The 13,026-nt window shown below is 37.8% G+C and overlaps 1 protein-coding gene across 2 annotated transcripts; it reads right to left on the bottom strand.

Annotated features, from left to right (window-relative positions):
* Nucleotides 1-1,913: 1,913 nt before the first annotated feature.
* Nucleotides 1,914-11,543, bottom strand: LOC122066746 (nuclear transport factor 2-like). 2 transcript variants are annotated; one of them, XM_042630586.1, is made up of 10 exons: nucleotides 11,449-11,543; nucleotides 11,151-11,227; nucleotides 10,926-11,063; nucleotides 10,489-10,777; nucleotides 10,190-10,407; nucleotides 9,701-9,878; nucleotides 9,500-9,621; nucleotides 9,348-9,413; nucleotides 3,301-3,367; nucleotides 1,914-2,730 (listed from the first exon to the last, which is right to left on the bottom strand). In XM_042630586.1, the coding sequence occupies exons 2-10, from the start codon at nucleotides 11,196-11,198 to the stop codon at nucleotides 2,438-2,440; spliced, it is 1,419 nt and encodes a 472-aa protein (XP_042486520.1). In that variant the 5' UTR covers nucleotides 11,199-11,227; nucleotides 11,449-11,543; the 3' UTR covers nucleotides 1,914-2,437. The 2 variants fall into 2 exon arrangements, with proteins under 2 accessions (XP_042486520.1, XP_042486521.1); XM_042630587.1 differs by lacking the exon at nucleotides 11,449-11,543 and adding an exon at nucleotides 11,365-11,423.
* Nucleotides 11,544-13,026: the final 1,483 nt, after the last annotated feature.

Consider the following 13,026-nt stretch of genomic DNA (forward strand, 5'->3'; position numbering starts at 1 on the left):
ACACACATTTAGCGTGATGCCTGTTCAGTTGCATTTGGGAGTCATTGTTTTAGAAATACTTTTCAGCAAATGAATCACTTTGTAGATCAATTTTGTGGGCTTGTATTGAACATAAGTTGAGGTGATACATGAAAAATGTAACCCTTCAAGTTAGCTTCACATTTGCGAAAGAATCAGATTCTTCAAAGTTTGGGAGAGAGAGATATGATTATTTAAGTAGCCATTGCATTCAAGGAGTCCTTTGTCTAAAAAAAAAGTCTAACATGTTTTAAATGGATATATTAACCGTTTGCCCTTTTTCTCGTATTGTTGAAAATAACCAGCAAAATGCATTTAACATGATAAAAACGTGAACACCATTTTAAACACGTTTTTGCTAACTATGATTGAATCAATGAAGACCAATATCAAATCAATCTGAAAACTTTGTAATTTGTTTCTGAACTTTCCCACACTTCAAAGGTCATCTAGCTTGCATTAAAATTTTGAGGAAAAGGGAGCAATGAAATTTTCCATTTTTCATATATTCCTTTCCCATCGTACTTTCAAAAAAAAAAAAAAAAGGAGAAAAAGAAGAGTACAATATGATCAAATTGTCAACTACAACATGAAATTCAAAGCTCTCTCCGTCTTCGTCAGGTTGCTTTTCTCCACCATAAACCAACAATCAATCTCTTTCATAAAAAACTCCAACTCATCACAAATCATGTCCACTATGTAGGTTAACAATGAACTATCATTTCCATAATATAAACCCTTTTGTGGTTAGTTTCAACTTTAGATAATCACCCACATGGTTAATTATGAGTCAACCTATGGTCAAATACAGGATCCAGTTGTTATTGCCTTTTATCCTTCATGGGCATCTATCATCTCATAAACTTAATTTCCGCAAACATAATAAATGACAAGAAATTTAAGTTCCAAAAATTTCAACTTAATATTGCAATAACATCGATAAAACATCAAGTACATAATGTTTTCTAGAAGACCTACATGTCCCACAAATACATTTGGTGAAAGTCCTTTACAAGGGTCAATCAACTCCTCAATGCCAATGTGTTCAACCACCACAAGATGATCCGCCACATCCTCTTTTACAATAAAGTACTTATCTCTATGTGTCTATACAAAAAACTTACTATCGAGATGTCATCATGGACGATCTGTATAGACCTTTCTATAGATAGAAAAAGTTGGAGATCCGTGACAAAATACTGTAACCAAAAGCATGGAAAACTGCTCATGACATGCCATTACCTCTGCTTCCATAGTAGATGTAGTCTTCTGTTCTACTTCATTCTTTTCGACTGCTTCTCCAACAAGCATAAAAATATAACTTGAAGTAAATCTTCTCGTATTTCCACATTTTCCATAGTTTGAGTTTGAATATCCAATCAACTCCAAAACGTGAGTGAGGGGAGGGAGGGAGATGTCAGCCGGGTGAAGAGGCAAGAAAGTCTGTGCTAAGTGCAGCGGGGAAGGTAGGGTCGGGAGGAGGGAGGCAAGACGGTTGGAGCCATGATGGTTGCAGCGAGGGACCACCGATGGGGCACTGCAAAAGGGAGTGCTGCCAAAGGGGAGCCATGTAAAGGAAGGAAGGGGGAGCAAGTGTACTATAAGGATTTTGAATCAACTGAGGAAAAAGAGATTGAATTTTAGTTTTTCTGAATTAATTCAGAGAAGAATGTTAAGATTGGGTGGTTCGAGCAAATATAAGACAAGTATAGGGGAATGACACAAATTTCCCCTAAAAACTATACCCAACCATCCCCAGTGGTGTAAATAGGCTTTTGATTTTGAGAAATAGATGGCAAAACAACGTGATACAAAAGAATAAATATAGAGCAACTTCACTAAAGTAAAATACTTGAAACTTAAATAGCCAGGAGAAGTTCCCAAAACCCCCATGATGGCATCAATAAGTCAAGCTATTGAATATGATGGAGTAATCCGAATAGAAACATATCTCATAACAATTTAAATAGTTCCCTCAAAATTGAGCCTGGGAAAAAATCAATTCCATTACATCCAAACTCCCAAGTCCTCTTTTCCTCGATGGATGCCGTAAAAGAGAATAAGTGCCTTAAAGGTTGTCTTCCATGAAAAGAATAATAAGCTACAAAATGGTAAAAATGGACACAAAACTGTGAAATGGTGTACAAGACTGACACTGACACACTACACGAGCAGAGATACCAACTAACCATATAACACCTACCTATCACTTCTTATACCCAGGAAGGGGTAGACAAAAGCCAAAGAAAGAAAGAACGAAAAAAGAGGTTAACAAGTCCTGATTAAAAAATCTGAATGGCTATCATTACTCCTACAATGGCAAGAAAAAGACTGCCATCCACATGACACTGAACTGGTGTAACAATAATCCGCAGAGCAAGAACTGTAATGAGCAACCGCCCACACCTTCAGACAAACATCAAGCAGGAGCAGGCACTCTTGGTGCCACATTTTTAGCTGTAGCATTTACAGCCAAACCACCAGTGCGGTTAGCTCGAGCACCATAATAGTCAGCCCTCTGGTTTCCACCCTCAACTCCACGACTAGACGATCCTTCACTGCTACCATTGACACCCCTGTTTCCAAGATCACTCCTATTATTAAAATCATTTCGACCATAACCCCTACCGTTGCCATAGTTTCCACGCCCTCTTGTGCCATCATTCCTGAAACCATTCCCTCTTCCAGATGGAAACCGACCCCTGTTGTTCACTGCAGAAAAAGAACAAACATTTTCTCCAGTTAAAGTAGGAAGGACCAAAGGAGATCAAGCCTGACATCCATTCTCTCCTCCGTTATGAGTGATCGTCCTAGATGATAATTTGTCTTACATATGCTCTCCACAATAAATAGGAGCTGCACAGAAAGAATGAGAGGCCTACCAGTGATGCATAGTTCTGCACCAGAAATATGGTGGAAAGCACCTTTTTGTTTCGTCACTCCCCCACATTCCTGCCCCATATTTCAAAATCCCTTGGCAGGCCAAATAATGGTATGGATGTTACTTTTCTTTTTTTGGAAAGAATCAATTTGTTCCTCCCACATCCCCGCCTCCATACACTTCAAAGAGTAACTAGTTCAGCATGCTTTGAGCAAGTACGCTTTTTTCTTGTGCGTGTGTGGGGGAGGGGGAGGCACAGAGTGAGTTGTAAAAGCATGCAGACAATTCATTTTGAGAAGCAAAATATTTCTCCCAATCAAATTGATTAGGATGGACTAGACTTCAACTGCAATTCACAAATGAAGAAAAGACTGCAAGGAATTAGATTCATCCACACTTACCTCTAGAACTAGAAGGTCGCTTTTCCTCAACCACAGCTTGGCGACCACCAATAGTAATAGGTGAAGCCTGAAACAGGCAAAAATCTCACATGAAATAAATACCAAAAGATCTCCATAAAGTTTGCTAGATTTTTTTGCGGCTTGTGGGTTGTTATCATAAAATTTCTGAGCATTTGAGATTAACAAAAATCAAGGTTCCCCTTGCATTGCAGATCTAATGTAAGTCTATGAAACATTAAACAGATTATGATCTTCTAACTTTTCAATGTTTAGAAAATTCATGCAATATGAATATTCTTATCCCTTCGATTTTATACAGTGATTATTAACAGGGAATCAAGAAAACTACAATATATGTGTGTGTGTGTATATATATATATATATATATCATACTGACACCCAAACTATTATGTGAAGAAACAAGAAAAACATGCTGGATTTTAAATAAAACAAGGGTAGAAGTGGGTAAGGGAAGACATTGGGGGGGGGGGGGGGGGGGGAGTTGATGCAGAATTCAGGCAGTGCTAGACAGAGGAAAGAGAAGAAAAAAGGCCAGGACAGCCTACGATTCAGTCTCGTCCTGTTTTAGTTCAGTTTTCTGGTTCAATTCTGGCCCTACAATTCCAAATCTGGTTCCCCTAGGAATCTCCAATCATGGGACTAGTTTGGAGTCATATTTTTTTATTTTATTTGATATTAAATTGTTATTGCTGGGCTGGACTAGGCAGTACAGCCTTGTTGGGTTTGTTTTCTGCTTTATTATTTAAAATTGATGAGTAAGTTTAGGTCACTCCAATGACCAATCACATCTATTGACTGGAGAAGATAAAGTCAACTTTTTTTTTTCATTATTCTATATAAGCATGTAACAGCCTAAGCCCTACCCCACTATTTGATGAAGGAATGCTAGCTTTGCTACTACCTTGGGTCTGTAGATGCAGACCCCTACTCAGTGGATTCTGAGAGGGCAGGCTATGGATTCAATAGCCGTAATCAGGAATTCTGTCTCTATGATTTATATCTCTGCTGGTAAATTTCAAATTGCAGTTCCTGTTTAATTCTAGTTCATCTTCTTGAATTAATCTTTGCTTAAACCATGCTGCAACCAGCTATTGAATTGCCTTCTTAATCAAGGATTCTGCTTCTGTTTAATCTTCATTTTTCTGATCAATTTTCCAGAATCCTACTTCAAGGCTACTTCAATTCTAATTCAGTTATTGCTTAAGGTCTCATATTATTGTTTAATCACTAGATCAGATCATTATTAGCCCATTGTTTTATGCCCTTAAATCCCTGCTATCGATTACTGTTTTCTGTCTGGGTTTTCACGCTTCCTAACTCCAGCAGGAAATCTCAATCTCTCTCCAATCTAGCCACTGGATTTTAATCAAATTTTACTCCCATATTCTCCATTTTCTCCAATTTACAATCAGGCAAAGCACATAGAGGCAGGAGGGCCCAAAACCAATCTGCTTGCATCTCCTCATTCAACCAAATCAACCGACCTCCCAAAACAAGGAAAAGAAAACCAATAAAAAAGAAAGACGTGAAGAGACCAATGCTACATAGCAAAAGTGTTTTCTGTCGGTCAAGTTGGTTGACTGCTACCCCTCTCTTCCTAATTGCAGGTACAATCTTCCATTCCCTCCTTTGATGCAAAACCGGGTCAAAATACCCTATTGGGTTCTCTTATGGGCCCACCCAATCATTTAAAACCCAAGCCCAAATAAACGATGGCAATTTAGTATATAATCTGAAGTAATCAAGGGGAGTAACAGTATCGTAATTTAACGGAACTTCACTAAGAAGATACAAAGTAATAGGAGTGTGTAACGTATGGCCAAAGGGTAAACGAGGAATGAGTGATAAATATGGACAAAGTAGAATAAAAGGGCAAGGGAAGGATAATTTGGGAAACCAAACAACTGGGAAGAGGAAACAACTCACAATTCATCTTCAACCTTGGGTTTACGATTGGCAGCAAAGCAGTAGTAATGGAACTCCTTGTGGTCAATCCAGTTACTCAATCGCAACTCTAAATCACAGGGACTTAGGATTATGTCTCTATTCCCCAAACCCAATGAATTGAAGATTCAAAATCAATGAACCGTGGGCATCAATATCATAAAGAATTCCTGAAAGTGCTCCAGGCGGAAAACAGAATCAGCAAGAGTTCTTGAATTCGTTCTCTTAGGAGGAAGGCTTGTGGGAGATGAAACCTTGGTTTTGATGAGGGAGAAAGACTTGAACCAGCTTGTGATGGTTCGACAGTACTGTTAGAACAGAGGATGGATGCGTACATGAAGATGAGGAAGAAAGGAATACAAGAATAAATAAGGCAGAGGTAAGGAAGAAGAAGAAGACGAAGTGGAAGAGAGAGAACGCACAAGAAGAAGACGAAGGGGGGAAGCTCACACAAAACATCCAAGTCCATGAAGGCTCTTAAACCAAAATACTCAACTCATTCTTTCAATCTAAATCTTAATAGGATGGTTACATGAATTTAAATTTAAGGGCAAAAAAAAACCCCAACACAAATAGAACAGGTTCTTTCAATCTAAATCTTAATAGGATGGTTACATGTATTTAAATTATAAGGAAAAAGGAAACCAAACATGAATAAGAAACCTGTTCTAATTTGAATATTCCAATTAATCAAGAAACTAAAAGCAACTAGGACACTACCATCTCCCTATATGATGCAGAATCAAGACTGAACCATGTTGATGCTTTGGCCAATCTCAACCGAGATGAACTGGGTCTAAATTGGTTTTTGGGTTCAGTAGGATATTATAGGATTTATTTTATTTTGGAAAGATTGAGTTATTTTATTTGGGAAGATATGTAATCATATATTTTTAGGCAGTTTTTAGACAAATATGGAGTTACCAGTTCGAGTTTTATTTTGTTCCTTATTTAATTAGTTCAGGACTTAGGAGATTTTAGGAGATTTTATTTGATTTCAATTTTAGATTTTAATTGGGATTTCAGTTTATTATATAAAGGCATGTAACCCAATTTGTTAGACATATTTTGAGAATGAAATTGAAGTTTGAATTGTGCCGTTTAGTTATAAATCAGGTATTGTGACCATCTTCTTCCCCTCCCCAACCCCCCTTGTGCAGTCTCTCTATTTCTTCCTCATTCTCTTCTCTTATCTTGTCCTCTTTCTTTTTTTCCAGTTTATTCTCCCATCCCTTGTTTCTGAATAGTAATATCAGTCACAAAAGGAAAGTTTGCTGAACCTTTGTTCGTTATTGATTGGTTCCGAGCTTTGAGTCGAAGGTAGCCCTTCCCTGGGGGACCAAATCCTAGAGTTTCTTGCCTAGATCCAACCCTGCTGTGAGAAATGAAGCCTGTAACTCAGTCTGAACCTAAAGCTATCGCCCTACATGGTTCCAGGGAATATTACTGATTTCGTGGCTCGAGGATGAATTGACTGCAGCATCAATTCAAGAGTACAGTGGATCCCAAACTTCCTCCTGAAATTTTGATTCGATTGGAGTCCTCATGAGAGAGAACTCTCTCTTGAATCAGATTTGATTCTATCGCCATTGTTTGTCCAAAGGCTGAAGACAACCTCATACGTGAGATATTTCTTTAACCTTTTATTTCTACCCTCTTTATTAACCCTACTTTTCTCTTTAATTTACCCTTGTTCCAAGTTAGTCCCCTCACAATAGTTATTAATTCCCTTTATTTACAACCCTGCCACCCTCTTATTAGTGTCAAAAATATTTACTGTTTTGCCATTAGTTCTTTGACTTGAGTTATCCAATACTTGAATGGACCCATAAGCAATCCGAATCTGATTTTCCCGGATCCACATCACTATAGCTATCTCCTACTTAACCTACCCAAATAAAACGATTATCATGTTAATCCCAAAATAAAAATAAAATAAAATCCTAAATACTAGACCGAAAACCCAAATTGTTTTGGGTTCCCAAATTTATGGGTTCAGACCGATCCATGGAAGCACTCCTGCATCATTCTTCCTTTATATCTCCCCCCCCCCTCATTAATCTCCCATGTTTCTTCTTTTCCTTGCTGCAATCGTTTTCCTACCCTGCTCTTGGTGATATCTGCAGCCCCTTTGAGTTGGATTGATGTCTATCTTTGTGGCTTCTTTTCAGTTAAGAATCTGTGAGATTAATGAAGGGGCCATTCAATAGTTTTTTTGACACTTGACAAGTTTAAGTTGTTTATATTTATTGCTTTGTTTTCTTCTTTTTTTATGAATATGCTTATATTCTATTTTATGCTTTGTTTATTATATGTTGGTTTTTTCTATATTAAGTCACTTCTATCATAATATATCATATATCATTCGTATGACTTCTATATTGCACATGAGCATAATTATATAAATTAACATGGCTATATTACATATACTACAAACCTAGGTGGGCGCCTAGGTGCCCTCCAATGCCTTGGGTCACCTTGTCTCCTTGACAACTATGGAATGACTACTAACACAAATGCAAACTCATCCACCAAACATTTCTTTTTTCTCCCATCTCTGTTTTCTTATTACATTTTCGTACGAGGATAAACCATTTGGCCTACCTCATTACCAGAAAACCAACATTTCACGTTCAGTCCATAAGGTTAAAGTTGACATAAGTTCCAGGCAAATAAAATCAACAGTGACCTGGCCATTCACAAGCATTAAACAGCACCAACCTGGTCTGGTAGCGTTCTTTCTAGTTATCGTCCCTTAGAAATTATAAATTCAAACCCTAAAGTACACTACCGAACTCTATAAACCCAAAACTATGGTCCACACATTCAACTTGACTTTTATTCCCCCTCCCCCACCCCCCGGTCAAAAAATGGACTAACCTAACCTCAGAGACTATTTTTCAGTCAAAGAGCAAAAGTAAAATCCCTTCGAGCACTAACCCAACCATTAGCCCCTTTTATGGATCCTTGTAGACACCCTTGTTATCCTAATTGCATTTCATGCAATGCTGACACGCTGCTCTGTTCATAGTGCCAACTTCAATTAACAGTGCAACATCAACTTCTGGTATTATCCTATCAGACTGCTCATCACATCAAAAAAACTCAGAAAACAGTATGTGAAGACTGATAGGAATGGGAAATTGCAATCAACCAGACAATATTTTCAACCGATTAACAGGAAGTGTTTCTCCTATCAGACAATTCTGACTGTTAATGTGTGGGCACAATGTTCCAATGCTTTTCTTAAAGACATCCAGTTTTTTTTTTTTTTTTTTTTTTTTTTTTTCACTACATTGAGCAGAACAATTAAAGCACATAATAGTAGATTTAAACTGTACAAAAGGAGTTCTTCTTTTTCTTTTGGCAGTTCCATACAAAAGTTAGGACAGTGAAGGAAAAAAAATTTACTAATTAACAAAGGAATCAACAAAAAGCAAACCCCCATAGAATACAAGCATGAAGTGTGGGACAAAAATAAGCACCAACGAAGAAAGAGTAAAGATTTCAAACATCAGCCTATTTAAACTGCCAAAAATAAAAAGTTACAAAGCAATAGAAGATTCCTTCCTAAGACGGGTGTCAACAGGGCTGATCTAGATTCTGGATCAGAATTTCAGTGAAATATCTGCCACAGTTGTTATGGTTCTATATTTTGTCTTTCATCTAACATACCCTTCTTTCCAATTGAAATAAAATCCTTTATTCTAACAAATGAAGACAAAAAAAACTGCAGTAATTAACATAATATATGGATAGAAAACACCAAATGGACACTTTAACATTATTTTCTATAAAACAAGTTGAAACAAAATAATATTCCTGATTCAAAATATTGAAACACACCAAAGAGACAGGTGTTAGAAGCCAATAAAAGACAGTTTGTTAACAGAAGAAAGGACATGAACTGAACAAATAATTGATACTGAATAATGACTAAGGATCAAGAATACTTATCATGGGAAAAAAAAAAACTGAAACTATTTTCAATAGAATCCAATTCATGCATTAAGTTACCATCGAGTGACATAATATTAAGCGAATCAGAAAATGTCACTCATTAGAAAGGTGATGCCTTATACCTCTATTGCACTTTGCACAGCAGTTGTCACCTCAAACTCCACAAATCCAAAACAGAACCCCTGTTGCTGCAAATAAGGACACTAAACAGTTAATAATAAGCTCTAAAAGGATAAAGACAGCCAAGCAAGCAGTTGATTGAAGTTAAGAAAACCTTATTGCTTCTAACTTGAACACCACCACTTTTGATAGGACCAAACTTCTTGAATTCTTCCTCAAGTTGTGCAGCTGTAGCATTCATTGGCAGGTTCTTGATGTAAATTGAGCGACCATCAGCTGCAACAAGGGTGACAAGGTTAGTGAAAAAGTCTTCTACATGGATAAACAAGATCAGGATGGTAACATAATATCATACATTCACCCTCTTGATTATTGCCAACTTCAACTGCATTTAAACTGCAAACTGGAATTTCAGCTGCTAGGGCTGGAGGCGGAGGAGGTGCCACCAACCGCTCCTGATTTGAAGGAGCTGGCCTTGCAGGAGAAGATGTAGTTACTGACACAGGCCCTCCACTCTCTTTCATAACCTTCACCTGCGATAAAATCAATCATTTCAACAATCCTTCAGTCCATCAATATGTTGCGAAAGACCAAACTTACATCATTTGTGAGGCACAAGCCCTTACAAGCACAATGATTCCACCACTACAAAATCAGTTAATTATACACACATGTATAAAGTTAGACAGTACTCCATGATACTGTGAACAAGAGCAATAATATGCATGTCACGGCACAAATATCACACATATACAACCGCACATCAACATAAGGGAGTGTTGCTGGGACTTGTAAAAAGATAAGATGCAAAAAAGGCTGTGCTTTACTTGAATATATGACTTACAATCGAAGCATACGATTTCTTGGGCACTTCTTCTTGGACAGCAGCAATGTTAGACTCTACCACCTTGTTTGGAATCTCATCAACAACCTCGGATGCAGGTGCTTCCTCTTCCACAATGGAACCATCCTCATTATCAGTGGAATTATTCACCTTCTCACTGTTAACTTCATCCGGCAATGTGATTGTTTGCTCAGCAACCCACTGTGTGGGAGCAGGATCTGCAGGCAACCAAGAATTCTAATCACACAGAACAAAAAATAACATATAATATAACACACAAGAATCAAATTAAAAAATACCCTGATCCGGAATTGGATGAGTGGCTACACCGTTGGCCAAACTCTGGTTCCCATCTTGATGTTCAACCTCCTCAACATATCTAAATAAGTCATTCAAAACAAAGTAGCCTTTGTCTTGAGGAGCAAGGAAAAAGGACTGTGTGAAATTACGCCTCACACCATCCTTCCCTGTGAGATACCCTGTCACGAGGACAATGACTCCACCCTCGTATGATTCCTGGGCCTCTACTGTCTTAATTTCTGCTACGCAATCACTACAATCGAGAGAGAGTATCTTCTCGTTGATAGCCTGTCAAGAGAAACATACCCAAATGACAAATCAATGTATGGATCGACTATCAAACATTAAAACCCAAGAAGTAAAAACAGTTCATTAAATAGCCTAGTTTATACAGTCTTTAAGTCGTTACTCTAATCTCACAGGAAAAAGCACTCACTTGCATGGTCGTGATCGAACTCATGGTTCCGTCAGGCTCAGGGCGGCTGAGCTTACTACTTTCCTGGTAAAATCGATACACGAGCTCCGGTGATTGATGAAGGATATGGTAGTATTGGTGAACGAAAGCATTCCCGACCTGGAGATGAAAAGAAAAAAAACGAAACTTCAGAACAAAAGGATGAAGAGAGAATCAAGTAGAGATGTTTTAAGCATTTAAACAGACCACTTGGGCAGTCGGAGATCCAGCGGCAGGTTGCTGCGGAGACGCCATTAATGCTCGAGATTTGGAAGAACAATACCCTGATAAACCCAATTATTGTTTATCATTAATGTCAGACAAAGAATAAGAAAGAGAATCAGAAATCCTAATCCCAAAACTAATAAATACGAAAACTCGATCAGTAATCTGATAGTAGGAGAAGATTTTTATAACAAACCAAAAAACAGAAGCTTTTCTTTTCAAAGATTTGAAATCGATGTTAGCTGATATATGGATCAAAGAACAGATAAAGAGGCCGCACCTGCCGTTTATGTATCGTCTCCTTCGCGCTTTCTAGGGTTTCTCCTGACGTTGCCGCGTAGGTATCTGACAGGCGAAGGGTGACGGGAGGAAACAGGAGTGTGGGAGGCAGGGTTTTAAAAACAGGAACCGGTGATGGAATCGGTCTATGCCGATTCTGATACAGATTGACGCGGAATCGTCCAGAATCGGTTTCTCAGAACCCTAGAGTCGATCATTGACCGATTCAAGGGGAATTATATTTGAATATTTCAATTCAAAATCGACCATTAATTGATTTTGTGGTGAATAGGGCGATTCAGCCCGATTCATAGATTTTTTGAATCATGGTGGGGGCTTCAAGATGTTTATCTTTGGTGATGGAGTCTGAAAGTGCCATCTTCACTAACTTGTTTTATTTATTATGTTTATAATTAATAAAAGAAAAAATTAATAATTTGTAATTTCTTTTTTCTTGGTAAAATAATATACAGGAGAGGGTTCCCTAAAAAGCCACACTATTAGTGTGTAGGCCAATAAAAACACTAGTAGAAGCATCAACAAGGGCAGATTTTCTGCCATTCATGAGGAGTGGGGTTGTTATATAATCCCCCCATTGTGTCTCGGTGTAAGGGCCACATTACCTTTTAGGGTCTTTTTCTCTAAATTTTAATTATTTAATCAAAAGGAAAAGGTTGGTACAATTACTATCGCTCCCCTATACTCTCTTTATATTTACTCAAAATCTCCTATCTTTTAACTTATTTTCTGATTCATCTAGAAAAGAAAAGCCTACCTCTCCTTCTCCCCAGCCATTTAAAATCCTGGGATTACCTTTTTGTCCCTGTGGCTGGATTGAATCCTTTCGTGATGGAAATGCCCTCTTCTACAAGCTACGGCGAAAAGCCCTGTACTAGTAGAGGCAAAGCAACAAAAGCAACGCGTGCCGCCTCACCCTCTCTCCTACTGTAACCACTAATCCTCCACCTTTTATGATCCCTTCTGCACAACCTCCATTTGGATCCGGCTCATCTCCAAAGGCTAATGCTCCAATGAGTGTCCAAGACTCATAGATGTGCGACACGTGTTCTCCGATGAATCCAATGACTATCGTTATTCAATTCGTCTCTCCTCTCACTGAACAATTGCAAAGGGCGATGAACGATTGAAAAATCCGAAACAGTATGATGTGACATTTTTGAAAATGATGAAGATATTTTCTTGCTTGTAAAAGTGGACAAGATATTTTCTATCAAATAGAATCTTTTCTCAAATAGTGGATTTTTAGCAGAAAACCCGACTGTCGGGAGAATTTTAATCAATGAGGTGATGACACTTAATTTTTACCCCATGGGTAAAGACCAATGTATGACATAAAGTGTGATGTGTCATGACATAAAGTGTGATGTGACATTTTTGAAAATGATGAAGATATAGATACAGATACAATATTTCTTTTTGGATTTTCTTTTCCCTCCGCATGTTTGTTCCTCTTTTATTTTCTTTCTTTGTCTTTTCTTTATGTACTTTGTATTTTTTAAATGAAGAATTTCATAATTTTAAGAAACTTTTCTGCATTTTGATTATTTAGGCATGATGA

Source organism: Macadamia integrifolia, unplaced genomic scaffold (genome assembly GCF_013358625.1).
Source record: "Macadamia integrifolia cultivar HAES 741 unplaced genomic scaffold, SCU_Mint_v3 scaffold2556, whole genome shotgun sequence".
Classification (NCBI taxonomy): domain Eukaryota; kingdom Viridiplantae; phylum Streptophyta; class Magnoliopsida; order Proteales; family Proteaceae; genus Macadamia; species Macadamia integrifolia.

Bases quoted from the DNA above. Each gene is read 5' to 3' on its own strand.
- LOC122066746 (XM_042630586.1), bottom strand. From the start codon at position 11,198: ATGGCGTCTCCGCAGCAACCTGCCGCTGGATCTCCGACTGCCCAAGTG. The intron at 11,064-11,150 runs GTCTGTTTAAAT...TTTCATCTCCAG, and splicing joins GATCTCCGACTGCCCAAGTG to GTCGGGAATGCTTTCGTTCA. The intron at 9,414-9,499 runs GTTTTCTTAACT...CCTTATTTGCAG, and splicing joins TTCAAGTTAGAAGCAATAAG to CAACAGGGGTTCTGTTTTGG.